The sequence below is a fragment of the Solanum verrucosum genome, unplaced genomic scaffold, assembly GCF_900185275.1.
Source record: "Solanum verrucosum unplaced genomic scaffold, falcon-dt-bn FXZP01000125.1, whole genome shotgun sequence".
Classification (NCBI taxonomy): Eukaryota; Viridiplantae; Streptophyta; class Magnoliopsida; order Solanales; family Solanaceae; genus Solanum; species Solanum verrucosum.
In genome coordinates, this window is record NW_026019923.1 from 2,376,301 (window position 1) to 2,401,454 (window position 25,154).

The window sequence follows — 25,154 nt, forward strand, 5'->3', positions numbered from 1 at the left end:
AAGAATTTAAAAAGATGATCATACTTAGTTAATGCTATTAATCTCATAATTAGTGTTATTTATATTATTTTCTTAATTACTTTTTTTCTTTCATTTAATTATTTATTTGAAGAAATTAGTTATTATAACTTTATAAGAATTACACATGTATTTTTACATAATTGATTTGTAATTTTTAAAATTTTTGGATCATTCTTCATCTTAAAGTTTCTATCTATATGTAATAATAAAACTAAAATAGAAAATGTGGGGTGACACCTTCTTAGCAATAGATACTTATTTATTCTGATCAATGTTTCTGACATTTTTTGTTATTTTTTCCTTAAAATAATTATTGCCTCGATTTTTAGTTTTACTTTTATTTTTTTAGCATTTTCTAATTTTAAAAGACTGAAAAATTTATATTGAAAATTTACAAAATATAAAAAATGATTTATTTAACTCCTATCATCATCAATATTATTATTAATTTGTTTTACTTCTTTTCTTAATCTTCATTTCATCATTAATGTAATTTATATCATTTTCTTAGATAGATATATATATATATTTGTGACATTTCTTAGAAGTTAGGATTACTATTTATTTAATTTTTACAATTTTTGAATTATTTTGTCATACTAAATACAACATGTTTTATTATAATTACATTTAATATATTAATCAATATGTTGTACGAATGAAAAGAAAATTATCATTTCACAAAAACAAAGGTTAAAATAGAATTTATTATGATTAAGGAAAGATAAAATTATTATTCCAATATCCATAACCATATATAATACATTAAAAAATAATTGAAAAGCTGTAAATGGAAAAGGAATCACCATTTAAGGAATCATTATTTTTAAATTTTTGGATCATTTCTTCTTGTAAAAGTTTCTATCCATACGTAACAATAAAGTTAAAATAGAAAATGTAGTGACACCATTCTTACGAATAGATAGTTATTTATTTTTATTAATTTTTTTTGACAATTTTGGTTATATTTTTCTTTAAAATAATTATTGCCTCGATTTTTTTTTTAACATTTATTTTTAATTTTAAAAGATTGGAAATTTTATGTTAAAAATTTTAATAATAGAAAAAATGATTTATTTAACTTTTATCATCATCAATACTACAAATTTTTTTGACGTTTTTTCTTAATCTTCATCTCATCATTAATGTTATTTATATAATTTTGTTTAATCACTTATTTTTTCTTTTTTAACTCTTTTATATATATAAAGTTGGATATGTAAATGATGATGTGACATTTCTTAGAAGTTAAGATTACTATTTATCTAATTTCTCCAATTTTTGAGTTCTTTTGTCATACTAAATACAATATGTTTTATTATAATTACATTCAATATAGTAAACAACATGTTCTAGGAATTAAAACAAAATTATCATTTCAGAAAAATAAATGTTAAATTATAATTTTATTATGATTAAGGAAAAATAAAGATATTATTTGAATATCCCATAACCACATTCAATACATTAGAAATTAATTGGATATAACTGTAAATGGAAAATGAATCACGATTTAAGGAAAATAAATGTTTGCAATACCATAATAATTAAGGAGAGAGTAAGATATTATTTTAATATCCTAATTCAGAACTTTTAATCTACTACTCAATTAAAAATAAAATGCATTTAATAACATGAAAAAGTTATTAGTTTAATATTTTTTCTCATTGTACTAATTCAATTCAATCAAACTTAATTTTAAAGATAAAATAACAGCTTCATTTTAATTGTTGTCAATATATTTCAAAAAATTATCGTGAAAAGGCTTTTCTTGCACCTTATTTTAATTTTCATATACTATTATTATTTTTTCTGTCATTTTTCAATGAATTTTTATTTCGATTTAAAATTTAATGTTTATTCTTAAAACTCTGATGGTACAAATTAAGGTGGAGTAGAATATAATAAATGATGATTCTTCTACTAAATAAGAAGATATAACGAAATTGAAAGGGTGAAGGTTTTCTTTTTGTAAATGGATAGGAAATTCTATTAAGGTATCATTACGTCATTATTCAATATATTTTTAATATAAATTTCATTTGTTGATGCATTTGTTTAGTACTCCCTCTGTCCCTAATTACTTGTTTACTTTTCCTTTTATAGTTGTCTCTAATTACTTGTCCATTTTGACAAATCAAGAAAGAATATTTTTTTACCTATTATACCCTCAATTAAATGACTAATTACTTTGAAAATTGCAGAACTTTTCATCTACTTCATAATTAATAGGGGTAAAATGATAAACTCACAATGTCATTAATTGATTTCTTAATAAATGTGTAAATTTAAAAGTGGACAAGTAATTAGGGACAGAAGGAGTATTACAGTCTTATTTGACATTATGAGATATTTCTTAGACATTTAAGGAGAATGGTAGACCGAAATATATATTATATATTAAAGGATGAACTTCATGCAATGGAAGAATTTGTTATTAGCAAATATATCTTAACTTATTTGATAAAAAATATATTCTTCCTCATTTAATAGATGTAAAATTTGTGAAGCTTTATTTTTTTTCACAATCTTCATATAATTAAGACAAATAATAATATTACGATTAAACAACAAAGTAAATATAAAATTAATCAAAAATATTTAATTTAAATGATCGCGCGAAGTGCGGCCAAGTTCTCTAATTTAAAACAAAAAAGTAAAATTTAAATGGGTCTACTATAGAATTCCTAGAAATCCAACTTGAAAAATTATGTTAAAAATGGAAAATAAAAAGTGAAATAAATTTAATTGAGAGTTATCCTTCGTCTGTCCCATTTTATGTGAGACTTTTTATTTTTCGAGAATCAAATAGTTTAAGTTTAACCATAAATTTGCGTATGATATCTTCATTTTTTAAATTTTTTTTGGAGAAATTAGATAAATAGTAATCTTAGCTTCTAAGAAATGTGACATCATCATTTACATATCCAACTTTTATATATATAAAAGAGTTAAAAAAGAAAAAATAAGTGATTTAAGAAAATTTTATAAATAACATTAATGATGAGATGAAGATTAAGAAAAAACGTCAAATAAATTAGTAGTATTGATGTTGATAAAAGTTAAATAAATCATTTTTTCTATTATTTAAATTTTTAACATAAAATTTCCAATGTTTTAAAATTAAAAAAAAATGTTAAAAATTAAAAAAAAAATGGAGGCAATAATTATTTTATTAAAGAAAAATATGTGTAGAAAAAGTAGAAGTAGATGAAGTTACTTTAGTTCACCTTTTTGGTGGGCCTCAATGTACAATTTCTATAGCTTTTAGTCCAACTCTTTAGTGCAATGTTGGTCCTCCAAACTCCCATTTCTAAATAAGAGAAATATTTTCGAAGAAGATATAAGGAAAAGGAGAAAGAAACGGAAATAACACATTTTCTGCAAGTGGGAGCCAAACTCCACTTGGCAAAATCTGAGAGGTAGTCATACAAGTATTGTCTACCACGTAATTTTATACCTCTCACAGAATAAAATTTTTCTGGGCTTCAGATTTTTGAACACTAGGCCCAAAACATTTCTTTTTCATTAAAAAAAAAAAAAAAAAATTTACATAAATACACATATTAGTCTTTTATAATTTCTAAAAAAAAATCAAAAAATTTCTTCTAGAATACATCTTACCCATCTCGCATTAATCCCTCATCTATCCGAATTTTAAATTTTTTTATGAAATATTTGTAATTTTGAAAAAAGAAATAGGTAAATGATCCAAAAAAATAAAGATACTACTACAATTCGCTATATTATTTTTATTTTTTACCTACTATTATTTTATTTTTATTTTTTTACTATTAATAAGAGTGATTAGTAAATGTGAGGAGAAATTGACGGAAAAGTTCAAAGAGGCTATTTTTGTAATTTAATATGAAATAAGTAATTTAATTGGTTAATTAAAGGAGTAGTGTGGTAACGTTTCAATTTTTTGCTTCTAATTGTACTAATTTGTCCCTTGGAAATACAAATACTCCTTATAACTTGAGCCCCTTCAAATAAATAAATAAACGGAAAAGGGTCAAAAATACCCTCAAACTATTCGAAAAGGTTTAAATATACCCTTCATTCATCTATTGGTCTAAAAATACCCCTCAATCCATCTTTTTGGCCTATTTTTACCCTTAAAACTTAACAGATTTTTAAAGATTATTATTATTAGTACTACTTATTACGTGGCGTCCTCCTATTGGATAAAATAAAATTCCCAATTAACCAATTTTTTCCAACCCGCCCTGATCAAAACCCGCAACTCCGTGACCCAAATTCCATTAAACACAATTACACAAGGAATCCCAAATTTAATATTCTCACCCTGTTCGTCTTCTTCGTGGAGCAGCATTTCTTTTTTTTTTTTTGGAGCAGCAATTTTTTTTAACAATCCATGAAGCAGATGCCAGAGGCAACCTCATCATTCCCATGACGAATTCATTGAAGAATTTTAAAAAATTATTTCTCCCTTATTATTTTTTTTTCATCTTGTTGACCTTTATATGAATAATTATTGCCCCTCTTAATAATATATTACTCCCAATACAGTCTCATTCATATTTGGTTTGTTCTGTTTGATCCGATCTAGTTGAATACTTCAATAATTCATAATCTATTTAAACTTTTAATTCTCTGATTTCCTTATGATCATATTAAAATTCAATTGTTCTTCGAAAAATACGTGCTTTATTTGAAAAAGAAAAAATTAATGGCGACGGCTACGAGGAAAGTTTGGGGTTAGTTGTCTGCCTCTACTTCATGGATTCCTTTAAAGAATTGCTCCAAAAAGAAAGACGAGAGGGTGTGTATTAAATTTGGGTCACTTGTGTTTAGTTGGATTTGGGTCATAGGAATGTAGTATGGGTCGGGCAGGCTGGAAAAAATTGGTGAGTTGGGGATTTTATTTTATCCAATAGGAAGACGCCACGTAATAAGTAGTACTACTAATAATAATTTTAAAAAATCTGTTCAAGTTTTAAGGGTAAAAATAGGCCAAAAAGGTGGATGGAGGGGTATTTTTAGCCCAATAGATAGATGGAGGGTATTTTTAAAACCTTTTCAAATAGTCTAAGGGTATTTTTGACCCTTTTCCGATAAATAAATAAAGGGTTTCATTTGTGCACAACTTAATCTGAAATATTATTATTATTTTATTAATCGGTTGAAACCGGAAATAATATGTTATTTCGAAATTAATTTTTTCTTTTTATTTAATCATGGAAAAAGATCATCAAAAATATTAAAATTTTAATATCTAATTAAATTATAATATATATAAAACTTATAGTACTTCGTATTAAAAATTATTTCTCCGTTTACCGTAAAAGACGCCTGGGAGAAACCAAAACTTTATCTTTGATTGGACCTTTATTTAGAAAAAGCCTAGAAAGAGGGAACTTTAACTTTGATTGAAAGGTAGCTTTTCCAGAAAAAAAAAAACAGAGAATCCAAGAAGATAAATTTGGTACTCCATAGGTACGATTTATTTCACTATGCTCAAAACATTTCTTTTTTATTTAAATTTTAAAAAAAATACTAGTACATTACTCTATATTTTTAATATTTAAAAAACACATATTACTACAAATTTGGTCGATGGCGATGGAGCGTAAAAGTTTGGGCACTATCGGCAAATTAAAATATTCATTGAAAATTTTGACAAAATAATTAATAAACATTTAATTAAGTATAAACCTCAACTTTTAATTAAAAAAATGAATTAGTTAGACATATAGTACTAACATGTGTCTATTAATTTTAAATATATTAATAATGTGAGTTTTAATTATATAAAATTAGTTATGAATAATTTTAAGAGGAATCCCAGAGGAAGGTGTTTTTGGAATTTACTCTTTATTATCTTTTACTATTTTATTTAATTTTGTAGACTTATGCATTTGACACTTGTATGTTTTTGCTTTTTGCTTCAAAATCTTTCCCAAAGCTGTTTTTGCTAAAAACCGATTTCTACCATCTTCCATCCTTGCCCTCTATATTATTTTATTCTACCCTCAAACCAAGGGGTACTAACTAACAGCTGAGTCCTCTCCGAACCGCAGGAGATAGTTGCCCATCATACGGCTCACCAACTTCACTTGCCTCTATGGGAGGCTCGCTCCGGGCAGGTTCGGATCACTTACAATACACGGGCTCTACGAAGGAAGGGGTTGGGTTAGGAGCGCCGGGTTCAACTTCCACTGGTGATGGCGATTCCTTCTTGAAAACAGTATATTCAATTGAATCTGAATATTCTAATAATAAGATCGAATCAATTCCTATTCGAAAAGAGGATTTCATCATACCTGGCGCATGTATGCCTTTGTCGAAGAAAGAGGGGGAATCACAAGAAATTTTCATACAACTAGGCCTAATTCCATCGATGAATCATTCGAGAACGAATTTAAGAAGCCCTCGTGACTCGGCTGCATAAATTAGCATATCATCCGAATAGATTTACAGAGAAATATTGTCAATCAAATCGACTTTTTTGTGTTAGCTTATCTTATTCTTCTTGAAATGTCTCGAATTACCTACGGAGTTTGAGGGGTACCGGCTCGCCGAAGACTCATTCTTTCCTCGGGGATGACTTCTTGCTGACCTAAGCTCAAAGAGGACAAGTAAGGGAACTGAGGTTGCTTACTAAAGTAAGGGATTGTTGACCCTTTCAATCTTGTTTGTACCCACGGGGCACATTGTGACACATCAATCCTTTGTACCGAAGTAAGGTTGACTGCGGACGATAGTTATACGTCCGCCAGCAGTCAAGATTGATAAATTGTACAGATTTCATTCGACGATTCATGTCTTCATTGGTAACTAAAGTTAAGCTGTTGCGCGCTAGCAGTTACTCTTCAGAGATATGGAACTCCAAGCCGATCAACAGGCCCAAGGAAAGTTCAAGGACTTCTTGCTTCGTTAGATGCTTTTCCGGACACTCGAGCGAAGATTTTTTGTTCTTCCTTAGTTCAATCGAGATATATTTTATTGTACAATTGATGCAGAACGAACTGCTTTCCTTAAGCTAGCGCACCGGCACCGCTCCGTGGAAAAATGCTCAAAAAATCCTTTCATTTCTCTTTAAAGGCCTTTGTCCTACTTATAGTATCAGTCCTCTGGGGTTTAGCGAGAAAATTAGCTCACACCTATCTTTGATGAAAGAAGCCGCAAGTTTAGGTAGAAATTTCCAGAAGGGAGTTTCGAAAGGCTGCGAAACTGGTAACCTTAGCCCAGAACTCGATCTACGGCCCCCTCAAGGTTAGGGGCACTCAAAAGCGCTGTTGCCAACGGTGCAATCTATGGTGCCTCCAAGGCATCCAGCCGATCCTTACCCTTCCAATTGATAAAAAGTACACCACATTTTTTGATCAGCTTTGTTCGTTCAGAACTCAGTTGACTGCTTCTATAGAGAAGGCGGAGCGTCCTTGGCTCAGCATTATAGCACATAGGGCTTCAGCGCTACTACAACCTTCGCTAACTCGAAGCGCCTCGCTAACTCGAAGCGCCTCGCTATGAGAATCTAGCTTCGCTAACGCTCGTCTAAGTCTTGAACCTTCGCGCTGACCGTTCGCTTTCTCAGTAGCAAAAGCGCTTCTCTTTGAGAGTCAAATCTGCTCCCTTTTTTTTTTCGTTGCAGAACCTTTTGTAGTAGATGCCGAACCTGTTGTGCCCCATTGACTAAGAAGGGGGCGGACACAACAGCTACATGGACCCCTTCCTTTCAGTTGTTGCCAGCGCTTTCCCGGGCCGAGCCGGAATTTTTTATTAGAAAGGGCAGGCAAAGCCCGAAGGCTGCTACCCAATAGGAAGGGCGGAACGAGGAGAGAAGCTGAATACGATATTTAGAAATATATATTAAAAATCTAAATTTCAAAATTTTATTTTTGTTATATAAATTGAAACCGTGAAAGTAATATATATTATAGGTCACAATAATAAATAATTTATGATATTCAGAAAACATAGTAAAATTTTTGTTTTACTTGTCAATTTCACGTGTGCTATATAAATTGAGATAAAATGAGTAACAGTATTATTTGACAATTAAGTTAAAATTATCATAAATTATAATAATTAACAACTCAATCTTTTTTTAAAATATTGAAATTTTGGTTGAGACAGGCAATAATATACATCACTTGAAAATTACTTTAGAAGTATTATAAATCATATAATTAATAATTTAAAATACTTAAAATTTAACGACTTAAAATATTTTTAAAAATATATTAAAAATTTATTTGACCTTCAAAACTTTATATTTGTCCCATCAATGGTAACAAAAGAAGTGACATATATATTTTTTAAAATTACATTAAAAGTATGACAAAGTATAAGAATAAACATCTTGTTTGCTTGGGAACAAGTTATTCTAGGATAACTTATCCTGAGATTAGTTATTCTGTGATAACTTAACTCACCATGTATATGGGATAACTTATCCCACCACTATGGTTTAAATGGTGGGATAAGTTATCCTAAACATGGCAACCAAACAAGAAACCAAAATTTAATCCCATGACTATTTATTCTTATCTCTCACACCAAACGACCCTTTAAAGTATCTAAAAATCACATAAAAATTTGGTAGACTTTCTTTATTTCATCTTTGCCACATAAATTAAAACAAATAAAGTAATATATATTAGATCCGTACTTGCACAGACTTTTTTAACTAGTTTGACATTATAAATTTAATTTAATATCATAAAATTAAAAAGTGTCCACCCCCCCCCCCCCCCCGCATCTCCATTTTTTCTCATATATTTTATCAACATGGGTTGTGGTGCAACGATTATTTCACTAACCAGTGATCTCGGATTCGGTCTAGGACATAGAGAAAATCATGTTGGAAGCGCCGCACCGAATAAGTTTTGCATTGCTCTATCTAAATTTAATTGGAGCTCCTATACGGACTTTAGACACTGATAGAAAACAAAAAGAAATTGTTAAATTAAATTAGGTATTTTTTAAATTAAAATAGGAGTATATTTTTTTATAGTGCAGTTTAAGACCCGTTTATTTGTATATAATAATTATTTTTGGTTAAAGGTTTATTCGTATTATTTTCACCTCACCTTCACTCAACGGTAAAAAGAAAATGAATTTAATTTTGATTGGACCTCTTTCAAAAAATGTGAAGTTTAAAAGTTCAATCTAACTTCTTACCTATTCCCTAAAAAATTTACCTATATACCTATTCCCTAAACCATCTTTGCTTTCTTTACTTTCTTTTACCATTTGAATGTATTGAATATTAATATGATATTCAATTTAATTTATTAAGTTGTTTGTTTGATTTTTTAATTTTATTTTTTTTTAATTCGTTTTATTTTTAAACTTTTTCATATTTACACCAATTACTCCTACTTAGCACAATGTATAATATCGATGGGATAAATTCTAAATTTCTAATGAGAGACAAGGGGGACCAAAAGTTGCTTTAATTTGGATCATATGGAGTATACAATATTTTTGAAAATGTAAAGATCCAAACCAAAATAAGGTCGATGGTTTCATCAATCAAGTATATATATTTGTTATAATTAGTCTATTAAGTCAATAAATGATATCTTGAAAAAAAATGCAAAGACCCAAATTAAAATAAGATTGACAGCTTAATTAAAGAAGTCGTATATGTCATGTAATATTGTATCAATTTGGCTTTTAATAATTTTATATGAAAAGATTATCGAATGATCTTTGGCTTTGATTTTTTACTATATACTCAATACCTCATAAAGATAGTAATAATTTACTACTTTTTTCTTTTAAATAAATATTAAATATTAATATCAGTACCTTACTAATTGCTACTATTATCCTTTAGCTTTCAATTCACATTATTGTCATATATTCTTTTATTTGTATTACACTTATATATTTCTTTTCATATCAGTTATTTTTTTTATTTTACGAGCATTGTGTAAAGTTTCGTACATTATTATCCTATCGTGCCAAATAGTTAAAAAAATCATATATTTATTTCATCAACAGTTTTTTATTGGTTAAATAAAAAACTGAACCTAACCAAAATCGACAAAAAATATTTTATTGATTTGATTATTAGTTAAACACATTAAAAAATCGAAAATCAATAAATGGACTGATAGCACATAAAATCATACCGCCGGCCAATACGAAAAAAATATGTAAATATATATTTGAAAAAAAGATGTAAATGTCCAAATTAAGACAAGGTCGATAGCTTGATCAAACAAGTACGTATCCACACGGAATTTGCTCTGTTAAGCCAAATTATGTCATACACCGTATTAAACTACCATGATCACGGTTGACCGGTCAAACCCCAATAAATATTGTGTTTCTCAATATATGAGAGTTTTCTTTTGACCTACTTCAAAGTACAACGTTTGATTAAAGCCAAACCTTGAACAGACTTTGGACAATTACATCTTTGCCCCCACACTTGGGTTATAAGCTCACGTTACTGAGTTTCAGCACTTCAATAACATTTTATCGAAGGATATAAAGGTCGTGGGCTAGAATATAATGTTAGTAGATAATTAAATGTTGTTGCGTAGTTGTTTCTTTGTTCATACCAGTAGTAGCATTATTTTCATAGTTTCTTGTACTAAGTTTGCTTTAGTTATCGCATTATTTAGCTATTATTACTACTCCTTGTTTTCTGAATGTTATGTAATGGTTATCCAATTATATGTTATGTTTTCTCTATTTTTGTATCTCTTTTTCAAACTACTCACAAGATCATCATATCAGTAGTCTACGTACTGAGATAAAATTGAATACTATAGTCAAAGAAATAAGTTTTTAGATATATGTTTAAGGAATAATTTGATATATTTCTCCCAAGCCTCATTACTGTGGTCATTTGATCTTCCATATGATGTTTTGTAGTACCAGCATTGAAGCTTCTAATGTGTTCAAAATGCAGCTGTTTTATGTCTCAGATACATTCAACACATCTGCAAAACTCATCACAGTTCATAGTAACATTATTACTTTTGAAGTATGAGTTAATCGTGAACGTAAAGAAGGTTCTTCTACATACCGCACAAGAAGAAACATAACCATGTCGTTGTTCATTAAAGCAAATGGATGTCCAAAATTGGATTACATTTTGAAGCCATCGGTATATCAATGTATACTTCAAAGAAACGAGACCTACTCTCCGCATATCAACAATGACAAATACAAAAAACCACTGCAATTGAAACCGAAAACACTCTGTAACTTACTAGTGTATTTACAACTCACTACGCAAATTTGGTCATCATAATCAACATCCCTGAATGGAACAAATGGTATCAGAAGTTCCAGTTACGGTCACCTCCTTAAAGCACCATAATTCCTAGTTGCCTGCAAAGAACATTAGTTATGCATTAATTCTCCTTTACCTCAGAACTCAGAAGGAAGAAAACAGCAAGAGTATGAAATCTTAATTTACTTTGATCACTAATTAATTCTCCAATAACATAGTTTAAAATTTATTTCTTCAAAAATGAGCCACTAAAATTTATTAGATTGCATAAAGATATTCAGGTAATCATGCAGAAAGATAAGATAGACTCAAGCAGCATATTCTTGACCGAGTTTCTCACTAAGATAATTAAAAAGACATAACTATAAAGAAGGCAGCATAATTATAAGTACACTCAAGAAGAAGCAAAGAGCAAAATTCAACTTCAATGTGATAACATATTTCATGGAGAAGAAATAAGTTTCAAATTTTATTTGTCATATTATAAGTGTGAGAAATATAGGAAAAGGATATTATTGAATTGTTGTTGTGTACATTATTACATTGAGACCCTATTTATAGACCCTAGAATACAATCCTTTACCAAGTAGGATACTATTTAGTATTCCTATTTCTATTTCTATTTCTATTACTATTCCTATTCTAATAGAATTGTATAAACCTATTCCTATTCTAACAGAATTGTATAAACATATTCCTATTCTAATAGGATTGTATAAACCTATTCCTATTCTAACAATAAGCATTGCCTTTAAAGCATCTATATGATTCAATCCAAATATAATTTCTAATACATCACTTACCCGTGGTTGAGGTCTTTTCTCTTTCTTTGTCATGTCGTCATCATCATCATCGTCATCTATATTAACATCCATGAGCATCCTTTGAAGTGAAGATGAGGAGCTATCTGGTTTTCTTCCCCTTTTAGCCGCTGTTGCTGAACCTCTACCCCTTCCCCTTGGAGCAGCCCTTTTGCGTCCTTTGGCCTGAACTGTCTTATCATCATCCTAGCAACAGGAGACAGCACATAAAGGCGCAATTATGTAGCATACAGCAGGAGGAAGTGAGACAGAAAATTATGACATGTCTAAGAAAAACTTTTCACCAACCAGTTTTTGCAATTTGCATGCACACATCCAAGAAAATTTCACAGGGGAAAATAGATTCAAACTGAAGTGGTGATGTTTTCTGTTACAGCACTGGCCAATATTACATTCATCAATAGTAACAAGCAACTGGAACTCCTAATTCCTAACTCTCAATGCAAAAGTGATCATCAAATAATAGGCGGCTGAGAAGCACCACAGATAAGTGTGAAAATGTGGACTAAGATTGAGTCAGAGTCTGCACAGATCATCAGTAAATAGAACAGACATCCATTGTCTTCCTTCTTACTCGAATTTAAGTTCTTTTATTCACATTGGCAATTTCTAACTTCAATTCTCAGGCTACGAAAGGAGAGGTGGAATTTAGTAGTCATCAACTCATGCTAAGGTTTTTTATTGCCATTTCTAACGCTTCCAGTCTTTTGCTTTCCATTTGTAGGCAGTGTGAGGAATGCTGCCGTTGATTGTACAAAATGCAAATAATGCTCACATAAGACTGTAATTAATTTGTGTGCAAGCTAAATGCCTTTACTTGTTTCCAATATTCTTTTTTCCCTTCTCTAACACAGCGTTCTAGACCAGGAAGGGAAGTGCTTGGGCAAGAAATGTACACAATAAGGAAGATAGGGCATACTGAGCTTTCGTCAATAACATTAGTGTCCTGTTTGGCATCTTCATCACTTGAAGGAGATTCCACATTCTCATCATCTGCGGCAATACTTCGCACTGACGCAGATGCGGCAATTGATGCAGATCTGCAACAACAAACTCTATGTAAAGGACTTCTACGACATGGAGTAACTGCAAACAATGGTTACATTACCTAAAATTATAGCAAATTCTAAAGTAGATGCAAACTGTTAGTAAATTATTGATGAAAGTTTAAGTTTATGTAGGAATTGAAAAATAAAACATAATAAAACACCAAAATGTTAAAACACCAAAACTTTCATAAGTAGTAACCATAATTGCGTATTTGCACTGATCAAAGCAAAATCAGTGTTGTCTATTTGCTTATTTAAGAAAAGCAGCAGAGAATTTAGACATAATGAAACTTCACAATATTTGATGCTTACAACAGCAACAAGCCACATAGGAAACCTTTCGATGCAAAAGAAAGTAAGATACAAGCACAACCCAAAGCAAAAACCTCTGCATGTGAAAAAACTATAGGTAAATTGGAATATATGTAAAGAAGACTATAACAGAACAAAAATACGTTAAACTGGAGCATGACTTCTAGGAATCTAGGACAAACCTCTGTGACTGACGGAATCCCAGAGATGCATCAAGGGTTGTCTGCTTCAAGCTATTGGAAGCCCTTCCTCTGCCTCTACCCCTACCCCTTCCCCTTGAAGAGGTCTTGCCAACTTCAGAAGCTTCACGAGAGGATCTAAAAGATTGAGATGACTCTTTCTTTCCTTTTCCAGCAGTAGACTTTGAGGCGGAGAGCATAGAGGCATCCTCATCATCACTGAATGAAACTGCAGATCCTACTCCAGTACTTTTGCCTCTAATATCCTGAGAACCAATACAATGTCCTTAAACATTATGGATCAGATGCCTTGGATTTTATGTGTTTGGACAAAATAAAAATGGAGATTGACTCTATAAGATCATCCTTAGCTAAAAAAATACAAGGAATACCTCCAAAGACTGTCCACTAAAGGAGAAAGGTTGATCATCTTTATTTCTTTCAGTTCTTTGTTTGACGCGTTCCTACACATGCCATGTAATGACATATCAGAACATTAGATACCAGTAATGATATTGTGCAATTTACAAGCCCAGGAGAAGCCCACAATGATAAGTACAATGAAGAACAATAGATATCAATATGTAAAATTATGCAAAATAGTGAATCGCAGTCATAGAATGTTTGGAAGAACTTCTCCATCTGTCCAATTCCAAGCAAATAGAGTACAGCTCTAATCATCATCCCAAGACCGATGCATTCCATCTTTGGCCAAATTTTAACTAGCAACACATGTACAGTTGAGATGACTCAAAGTGACCAAGCATGTGCAAATTTTTGTGTCACTCTGAACTGTGTAGTGAACAATCATGAATGGACCTTAAGGACCAACTTGAAAGCCATCTTTCTATGTGTTGACCTGGACTGCACTATCCCCCCTTTTAAGATAGTGAACGGGTGCCCAACCTATCCCTTCCCATATGAAAAAAGGCTAACCACACCTACGAGATCACACTGGTTATGTTGTCATTGAGTTGAAAGTATATGTCCCCACCATGCAACCAAGGGTTTGTCCTAGTGCTCCATGAAGTGTGGGGGTCCAAGCCTGGGAGACCAGGGTTCACATCCCAACAAAGATAAAAAAACTAGGTGCTTTCTTCTTATATGGCCTTATGGGCAGAGTTACTCATATTTGTACTGGTGGAAGATAGCAGGTATCGGCTGAAATAGTCGAGGTGCACGCAACTTGGCTTAAACACCACCGTTAAAAGAAGAAGTATTTGTCCCCACCACAACAAAAGTAGTACATATAGTCTCACAGTGAAAGAGTTAAAAATTCGTACCTCTAAGCACTCTCCAACTTTTAAAATTATATCATATTCTTCGAATTTCACCGGATCTGAATCACGAGCTATTTTGCTCTGTTAAGAAATGTTTCAACCTTAGTATCACAAATTTAAAGTAACAATACGTAGGTTCAGAAGAAAAATGGAATGTAGCAATATCCCTGATTATAGTGACTACCACATAAGAAACTGACATACTTACTCGAGTTTCCTCAAGGTTGTATTGTACACAAGAATAAAAAGCCATTTTCTCATCCTTGTTAACAAAATTGTGCAGGGCAATGTCCAGATCGCTCACTGGAAGTACCTCCATTTTCTGCAGCATAAAGTCATTATTAGATAGCTCCAAAATATTGACAACTAATGAGGACTTTGATGTGCTGTTCTCAGCATCAAAATGCTTTGATGTGATGGAATAGAACCCCGGAGATTGGGGGGCTTGATTTTCCAAAGAAAACTTTTGTGAACTCAAAAAATAAGAACAATATATGCTTCTGTTTTGGATATAAGATAATGAAAACCCAAACACTGAACTACTTAATAGGTGATTAAGGACATTGAAATGAGAAGTTTTCAAACTTGACTTGATACCCACCAAATTGCTCTCAGCAACTAAAGCTTCAATGTTTTGCTGATTCAATTCTTCAGGGCGAAGCCGCTCAGAATCATCAAATTTAGCTACAAGAAATTAGGAAATGTTCATAGAAATGGGGTAATGAAAAATACTGTAGTTTACCATATTATTAAACACAAAAGAATCAAAAATCTGAAGCTTGGACAAGGAGAATCAAGGTATCCAAATGATGGATGAATTATCTTTTAGCACTGCAAGTACCATGTATCTGCATTACAGATGGTCTAAAAATTTAGAAAGCCCGGAATGGTAAAAGTATTTTGAGCAACTATAAGATACTCTATACTAGTCTTGTAGATGAATTGTAAAACTCCTATGGACAAAATGAAATGTTCCATTTCAACTTGGAATAAGCACTGATACAAAACTTGGAAGTGTAAATGTTCCTGTTCAACTTGGAATGAACACTGATACAAAAGCTGAAATATCTATTGTTTAATATTAAGCAAGGGGGAACATTCAAACTGCAAGATACTGTTTGTTCTCTAACAATCTAGGGCAGGAAATTGAATGTAGAAACTTATGACGGCCCATATAATCTTTTTTGTTGTGAAGAATTTCAGCATCCAACTGAAAACCTTAATGTAATTGATGGAGTAAACCAAGACCTTTTAAATTTAAACCCCATTTGATGCACTTACAAACCAACCCAAGTGGGACATTTTATGTTTCAAAAGTATATAGATGATACAAATTTCCTTCTTGACAAATTGGAGATTATCTTAGGAGTTATGAGTCTAAGATGGATAACTTGAGATCCAGTTTCAGTAGAGCAAATGTTAATAAAGTATCAAGCTCAGGATGTGCAGAGTCTCCATGATATAAATAAATAAGATTTGTTCAAGTTATGGACAACAATTAGATTGCACCAACAAAATGATCATATGGTCACTTAGCCAGAATTAAGCCATTAAATTGTGAAACACAAAATACAGTCATCAATGGAAAGCCATGGAAAAGCGGAGATTGGTGGCCCAAACTTGCATGGCGAACAAATGTAAATAGATTCTTCACACCCAAGAAAACTTTAAATTACCTTCCTTGCCAAACTTTTTTGAAGATTTTGAGAATATGAGAATATCCTGTGGATTGGCAACCTATAAATTTGAAAGCGTCATAACAAAAGTTTTGCATGCATCTCTATAGAGGAACGCCAGGATTTGTAAATAGCGATTAGAATCGTGATCTAGGGATAAGTGTAAGAAAGTACCTTCCCCACATATTTTTGTCCGAACCTTTGAGGATTTATAGTCATAAACCCAGAGTAGTCTACCTGTCAGATTAGTCATCCACAAAGGAACATGAATTTGGCACTAAAATTTAAAAAAGGGAGAAGGGCAATGAATAAAAAGTGAAACACATCACATAAGAAACCCACCTTTACTCGAACTAAAGGGAGCTTTACAACAGATCCATTATTAGCCTTTTGACTAGATCTTTCTATCAACTTTTTGACCTATCACAATCAGGAGTGGTTAAAATGCAATAACGGTCATAAACTTCTCAATTATAAGAACAGAAGATAACAAGCCTACAAAAGGTTTATCATATCCTGAACAAATAAAAAAGATGAAAAAAGGAGGACAATACATACTACTTTATCCAAATGTTCAAGAATCGAACTGTGATCATTAGGATCAATATCAGGTTCATCCTTCAGCACAACCTGAACCATGCACCATAGCAAAAAAGGAATTTGAAATAAATCCTTTGTGTAGGGATGTAGTTACAAAAGGAAGCTACCTCAGTATAGAGGAACCGGTGGATAAAAGAAGCTACCTCAGTATATTCAAAAGGACGCACTGAGTTCAGAGGTATCTTTGTTGGACGATATTGATTTCCCTAAGTAAAGTAGAAACTATTACTCAAATATAAAAGCATGAATAGCACAGGAATAAGAGTTAAAGATGGAATTCGTGAAGTACAACCTTAATTTCTAATAAAAGTACATGTTTTTGTTTTGATTCGCCCTCAATCAGTGATGTCGCAACAGATGAACCTGGCTGAGTAATGTGAAAACCCATACCTGGAACCTCCTGTAATAAGGGAAGCTTCAACTGAAACCTACTTCACAAGAAGGGGAGGTAATTGAAAGAGCGAGTACAGAAATCAAGAAGCTTCAAAATTACTAGCACCTGAGGATCCACTAAACATTCATGTTCGTGACCCCACACAATAAAATCCAGAAACCGAGGCAGGAAATGCTCATTTATTGCATTTTTGGATTTGTCTTTACTCTGGAGAATGTGGCGAGAAAACAGAAGAACATTATTGCTCGAACAAAATTGTCAATCGTTCTACTAAATCTTAGCACAGATCTTAAATAGGTTAAGTTAAGAGATCTTCAACTATTATCATCAGTATCTAAAGTCTAAACCAACCTATTTTGGTGAAGTACCAAAATGTTGAACCAGTCTGATACTTGACACCCTTCCCGAGCCTCAGGTCGTATCCATTGCACAGCATGTGGTGTCTTCAAGTACAAAAAGAAACACAATTAAAATCTGTTCTTGTCAAGCAGCCAGCCAGATCTGAAAAAGAACGAGAATTTATACTTGAAACATTCTATTCAACCGTTCATCTCTGATATTCCCAAGACCATAAAGAGCAACTGATGTTAAACCCTGCAAAATATGTAGTGAGATATAAATCCATGCTTCAAACTCAGAAGCCTCTTATTGAAGATATCCACAAGCAGACCTTCCTGATAAGAATAGGGTGCAGAGCGATCTGTCCAACACCAGAACCACCGAGATCCATTTTACCAAAATAGTTGACAAGATTGCATGCCGAAAGGATGTCAACTGCAGATAGGTTGTCCTGTAACATAGGTGGACAATAGTAACTCCAGATCAGCACGTAAGAAAGAAAATGGTAAGTTGGTATTCAACTTCTCCGATTAAGTTTTCTGGATAGCTGATCCATAAGAATAATTTCTAAATGCTAGTCCAGAAATAACGCTGGTATCCACCTAAACATTAGCTTTATCTGGAAACAACAAAGTAAGAGTTGTTTGAGTTCATTAGAACAAAGACGCAGACAAGTTGGATCTTAAAATAATCAATGTAAACCTTCCCTGCAAAATCGGATATCCATCTTCCCTTTTTATTCCATTCCAAAACAATGTTAAACTTCCTAAACAAGGATCTTCAGTGAATATTCTATAAGACAGTCATGAAGGCTCACTTTGATACTTCCTTGGACTTACCATCACTTCTCCATATCCAATTAAAGTTTTTCTTTTAAGCCTTAACAATTTTCATAATGACATTCATTTTTTTAATTTTGTTTTTAAAATGGTAACACAACCTAATGACATTCAATTATGAACTACAAAAAGGGTAAAACATGGCCAGTCAGGATTGATAAAGCAATCCCCAACTTGTTTGGAAATGAGGCATACTTGTTCTCGCACAATCAATATGTGAGGCGGTGTTATAGCAAGCATCCAAACCACACCCTAGGGAGCATAACCCAAATTCGTCTGAGAGAAAACTTGTAAAATCTAAAGCACCCATATGAAATTAGAGATTGAAAAGAATAAGGTTTGCCATTCACAATGATGAATTATTACACATAAGCAACTCGTGAGTAACTTTCAAGGACCCCAGTTATTTCCATCTTAACATTTCAACAAATTCATTTTCTGCAACAGGAGTAGCTGAAGCCCAATATTGTCCACCTTAAATGCATGAACAGATAGCATTCTTAGACGAAAACAACAAATTATATTTCTGTAGTTATTGTTTCTTGTTGTTTTTTGTACATTCTCATTAGTATTTTAACAAAATTAGCATCTAGCTTTTCAGCTATACATTAATTCCCTGCAAAGGAGGATGAATAACTGCAAGCCATCTTCGGAGCAAAGTTGATTTGCTATTTCATAATTAATTTTTAAGAAGATAACATTGCACACCAACAGGCAAAGGTATGATCACAAATAGTCCATCCTGCTGTTCCATGAAAAGAAAAAGTAAATAAACTTTCATGGGTTCATACCACACCAGCTGGATCATCATGATTGCCATGAATGCTGAAAACAGGCAACCCCACATTAAAGTGAGGATCTTCATAATTTACATGACCAAATCTGAATAAGACCCACAAAAGATTAAAAAGAGAAGAAGAGAAATATTATGCTAACAAAGAAGTAAACATAAAGTAACTTAAAGGAGCATTAAATGTAATCACAACTTCAGATAACTTTGCAGGAGAATCTTCAGATAGAGCATAGAAAAGGGGGAGCAAAGGATGAAAGAAGAAAACGAAGAAGAATTTGAGATAAACTACTTTACAGGAAAATCCCCTGATAGAACATAGAAAAAGAGGAGCAAGTCGAGCATAAGATTATTGTTTCAAAAGCTTCAATTACTTTTCCACAACAAAGCATATAAGTAGTTTTCATACTTATCAATGAAAATAACAAAAAGAAATGAAGAAAAAGAGGTAAAGCATGACAAATTGACAATACAGAAAGAATAGCGACAACAAGTTAGCAGAGTTCAGATAAATGGTTATTACAGGTTAGCAAAGTTCACTGTCTGGTCACTAACAACTTGGAATTGCACCGGTCGATCATTGAGACAATAGCGGCGAAGAATCTCAATGGCTTTTACCAGTGTTGCCCTGGATGGCTTATTCTCATGAAACAGATCACCACCGAGAAGCACAAAGTCCACCTAGAGCCAAAGTAAAATCAATTTAAGTGATACGAATACATGTGTACATAATAACTGACAGATGAAATTTGAATATAGAGATAAACTATTTTTCAATGTAGACACTACCACTAATCTATGTACAATATAACATAATCTACAGGCAAGACGCAGGTTATTTTTTAGAAAACCGTTTTCCAAAAATTCATGTCTTTAGTTGTCTAAACTTAAGGCAAACATTCTCCAACTAGGAAAGACAATACACCAGAACATGCAATGGTTTTTAGGTCTTTCAAGGACAAGTCATTTTCTCCTACTTCCTCCAATCACCATCGCTTGCCTCATACTGCTCCTGGAAACTATTCTCAGCGATAGATCACAGTCGCTTGTTTCCCACAACTGTCACTTAACCACAGCCAATTTTAGCCACCATCCAATGCCTCGACCTCTATAAACAATCACTTATTACAGCATGCCCCCATCTTATCTCCACCACTCATCATTGCAATCAGAAACAACCAACACGATCTCACCTGCCCTTGAAAAAGCACAAAGTGGGCTTCACTCATGACACCAAAATACTTTGAATATCACAAGGGGAACAATACAATGAAAAAATGGAATTGAAAAGCATTAGTGATTCTACATTTCCCTTTATCGGTTTGATCGATAAGTTTCATTTCTCGAGTATGGCAGATCACTGGCAATGGGGGGTGTAGTCAGACAGAAGAAATGGTGGAGATCCGTTCCTACTAGTATATGGTGGACAGTTTGGAGAGAAAGAAATTTAAGAATTTTTGAAGGAAGAAGTAGCTCATAACAGAATTTTAAGATGAAGTGCTCTCTTCTTTTTCATTTTTGGTGTAAAGAACGTTTTGTAGAGGAGGCAGTATCCTTAGTAGATCTGATAGGCGCTCTGTAACTGTTAGGATTTCATAGTTGGATCTGCTGTCCTTTCTCTCTGACTCTGTATTTATGATTTTGGCACTATCCTAGTGCCTTTTTTCTTTAATACTCAAGTTACCATTCTCAAAAAAAAATAAAAATCTCGAGTATGGGAATTGGGAAAGATGAAGAGACAAAATCATGAAAGCACCTGCCGTTCCAAGTTATCCTACTGGTCTGACTTGCATGCTTTCATGTTTCTCTGGAACAACAACTCATGGGAAGAAACAAATCCTCTCAAGTATTCACTAGATTCCAACAAAATTTTATACTTAGTTTCGCCCATTTTTGGTAAACAGACCATAGATAATTGTCACAAAATATCGAAACAAATGACAAGGGAGTGGGATGTTAACTCCGCCAATAGATAAAAGCAATTTGCCAAACCAAGTGGAGAAGAGAAATCATTTTTGCCTGTTTTTTCTCCGCGATTGAACATATCTCTTCAAATGCCTGAAATGAATCATGCCTACGTACTTCATCCTTCTCCATATAGCCCAAGTGACAGTCTGTAGCAACCAGGATCCTAATGGTGTTGCTCCCCTCATCCCTGGAGAAATTTTCCATTTTGTTTCAAATTCACATTAAATCTAGTAAAAAAAACTCAAGTAAATTTCTGCAAATTCAAAGGGAAACAAATCTAAGGATTTCATAAACACATAAACCAGGCAATTTGAAGAACACACTGATCAATTCAACTTAAAATAACTTTTAGAACATGCTTAATTTCATATATTCCACTATGAACATACTAAAATTTCTACAGATTACTTAACATGCATTATATTATTTTCCCTTCCAATTTTTCCTATAAAAATCACATTGCATATACTAAAAAAACTCAAGTAAATTTCTATAAATTCAAGGGGAAACAAATCTAAAATATCTCATAAATTCAGAAACCAGGCATTTTGTATAACAAACTGATCGATTCAACTAGAAATTACTTTCAGAAATTTCTTAATTTCATATGTTCCAATTTGTGAACATGCTAAAAATTTCTATAGACTACTTAACACGCATTATATTATTTTCCCTTCCAATTTTTTCCTGTAAACTCGCATTGGATATACTAAAAATACTCAAGTAAATTTCTACAAACTCAAAGGGAAATAAAATCTAAAATATCTCATAAATTCAGAAACCAGGCGTTTCTAGAACAAACTGCTCAAATTAACTTGAAATAACTTTTATAAAATGCTTAATTTCATACATTGCAATTTGTAAACATACTAAAAATGTTACTCCCTTTGTTCCAATTTGTATGGTACAGTTCAGATTTCGAGATTCAAAGTGTGACACATAAATTGGAATGGAGGAAGTATTAACTCCTTAAACTTGTTAGAATCTCAAAATCCGAAATGTGTCACATAAATTGGAACGGAGGAAGTATTAACTACTTAAAATTGTTTGAATACCACAATTCAAACATAAATTGGGACGCAAAGAGTATCAACTACTTAACATGCATTACATAATTTTTGTGTGGTTTTTTTTACCTTGAAGTATCGTCCATTTGATTGAAGATGAACTCTCAACCTGCAGAAACAAGAGGAAAACAAAAAAACTAAAAAACAATTGAACACTATAGAAAAAACATGAATGCCGTAGTTCAAAAAGAAAAACCCTAGATACGTAAAAGGAAATGTGCAAAGAAGTAATAGAAATCTTACTTTGATGTCTTCGAACAAGGAATTGAGGAGCTGAGATTTGAGAAAGAGATGATCTTTCTCGAAAAATTGCAGGAAGACAAGTTCGGAGCTATTTTAGCTATGGCTGCAACTCTTGATAGACTGACCGGTTGGAATGGGGGAGGAGCCTGGCGGGGAATTTAAAAGAATATTTGCCCCAAAATAAATAGAGAGAAAAATATATACTAGTTTTATTTTATTAAAAAAAACATACATATTTTAAAAATTATGTTTGATGACAAATACAAATTGAATTTTTTTTAAAAAAAAGAAAAGAAATGGTGAGTGATTTGAAGTATGGAAAAAAATTATAGATTACTCGTAGCTAAATGGACACCTAATATATCAAATATTTCGTTTTTAGAAATATTTAATTTTTTATTTAAAAAACAAGTGGCTTGAAATTATAGATTTTTTATATGGACATTTTCTATGAGATATATTTGAGATTATTATTATTTTTCAATTATGGATCAAGCTCAATTATGGACCTTTCTTCCACTTCTTGCTCCCTTCTTCTTTTTCCTAGTCTTCTTGGTCCCTTCTTTTCCTTTCTTCCTCTTCTTGCTCTCTTTTCTTCATTACTTATTATTGTTGTATCGCAAATATAAATCATTTTGAGCAAATTATATATTAAAACTTAAAACATCAAGAGAATTTCATATCTAAATTTTGAAACCTATTAGAGGAGGTTTTGAGTCGGTGGAAATTGAATAGTTAGTGATACTCCATGTTTAATCAGTGTATACTTTATGTATAATTAAGTTATATTCATTGTTTTTAGTGTATCATAATATATAGTCAGTGTATAACTCACGTATATGTAAGTTATATTCAGTTTTTTTAATATATCATAATCTATAGTTAGTATATGTTTTTTATGACTTTTGACTATTTTATATATAAATAAAAATATGACTATATTTATTATAAATTAATTACTTTATTTTATATATTGGAAACTGCATTTATGATATATGAAAGGTTGGTAGTCCAGAAGATGCCCCTAACCAATTGACTTGGTATCAGGTCCAACAAATAGGTATTATGAAGGAGAAATTACCTAATTACAAAACATCTCTGTCATATTTACCAATTCTCTCGGTAGTTTGAAATAATTATATTTTTATCTCACTATTTAATAATTTCATACCAGATTTTCAAGTCAAATACACGAATCACACTAGATATACACTTTATATATATCTGGTTTGATTCATATGTATCTAAACGGGAGCGAGATGAGAGGGAGGTGAGCAAAACTTATTTATGTACTCTAGAATCTAGATACATATGAATCACACTAGATACACAATATATGCACATATTTGATACACCAGGTACACGAGCAAAATATGAGATACATGAGTGGGATCGGAGGAAGGCGAGAAAGATTTGTTCATGTATCCCAAATACATGTGAATCCACTAGGATATAAGTGAATCTAGAACAAATTACACCTAATTTTAGACCTTATGTATTTTGAGATACATGTATTTGAACGTATTCAAACACACCTAAATTGGTAAGATTTGTAATATAATATTGCAAACTAATGTGTAAATAGATAATTAGCTTCTAAGCCAGTGAAATTTTTGTAAGTTACCATATTATAAAAGTTTTACAAAAGATTAGATATAAATACTGAAGCTGACTAAAAAAGGAGGCTCTAAAAGTTATTCAATAATAATAAAAATGTTAATTTCAAATATATATAATAAATTAATTAGCCTACAATAAATGTAGTCTTATTTTATTTTTTCGGGAATCTACATTAACCATACAATATAGTTTGTCAAAAGTAATAGAAAGTATACACTCACTATACAATACAACTTACCTATACAATGAGTTATACACTGAATGTGACACTCCAACTTAAGATAAGAAGTCCACATCGGCAAAATACATGAGAGATGTTGAGTATATAAGTAAGCAAACCTTATCAACTAGTGGTGCACTTTAAAGCCATGCGGGCCTAGGCCCAGATCGAACAATATCACTAGCGAGCTGGACTGCTACAAATGGTATCAGAGTCAATCATGTGTCAGCTTTGTCGACGTGGAACATAGTACAATTGAGTTTATATAAATCCTGGTAAGACAGGGTAAACCTCAGTGCCGAGTCTAAGAAAATTCCATTCGGTGGGGCAAACCGCAGTAAGGACGCTGAGTCCATAGATTGGGTGTATGTAACATCCCAACTTAAGATAAGAAGTCCCATATCGGTAAAACACAAGAGAAAAATTGGGTATATAAGTAAGCAGACCTCACCAACTAGTGACACTTTTTAAAGCCGTGTAGGCCTAGGCCCAGAGCGGACAATATCACTAGC

At 32.0% G+C, this 25,154-nt stretch overlaps 1 protein-coding gene across 1 annotated transcript; it reads right to left on the reverse strand.

Annotated features, from left to right (window-relative positions):
• Nucleotides 1-11,062: 11,062 nt before the first annotated feature.
• LOC125824529 (double-strand break repair protein MRE11) lies at nt 11,063-22,816 on the reverse strand. Its single transcript, XM_049503932.1, has 23 exons — nt 22,803-22,816; nt 22,629-22,668; nt 21,544-21,679; nt 20,048-20,205; nt 19,526-19,616; nt 18,227-18,346; nt 18,082-18,150; nt 17,904-17,999; nt 17,662-17,763; nt 17,455-17,562; nt 17,306-17,368; nt 17,121-17,192; nt 16,905-16,982; nt 16,737-16,799; nt 16,563-16,623; nt 15,488-15,570; nt 15,095-15,208; nt 14,890-14,967; nt 13,999-14,070; nt 13,610-13,872; nt 12,986-13,106; nt 12,049-12,252; nt 11,063-11,343 (listed from the first exon to the last, which is right to left on the reverse strand). The coding sequence occupies exons 2-23, from the start codon at nt 22,643-22,645 to the stop codon at nt 11,311-11,313; spliced, it is 2,202 nt and encodes a 733-aa protein (XP_049359889.1). The 5' UTR covers nt 22,646-22,668; nt 22,803-22,816; the 3' UTR covers nt 11,063-11,310.
• Between the last annotated feature and the right edge of the window lie 2,338 nt (nt 22,817-25,154).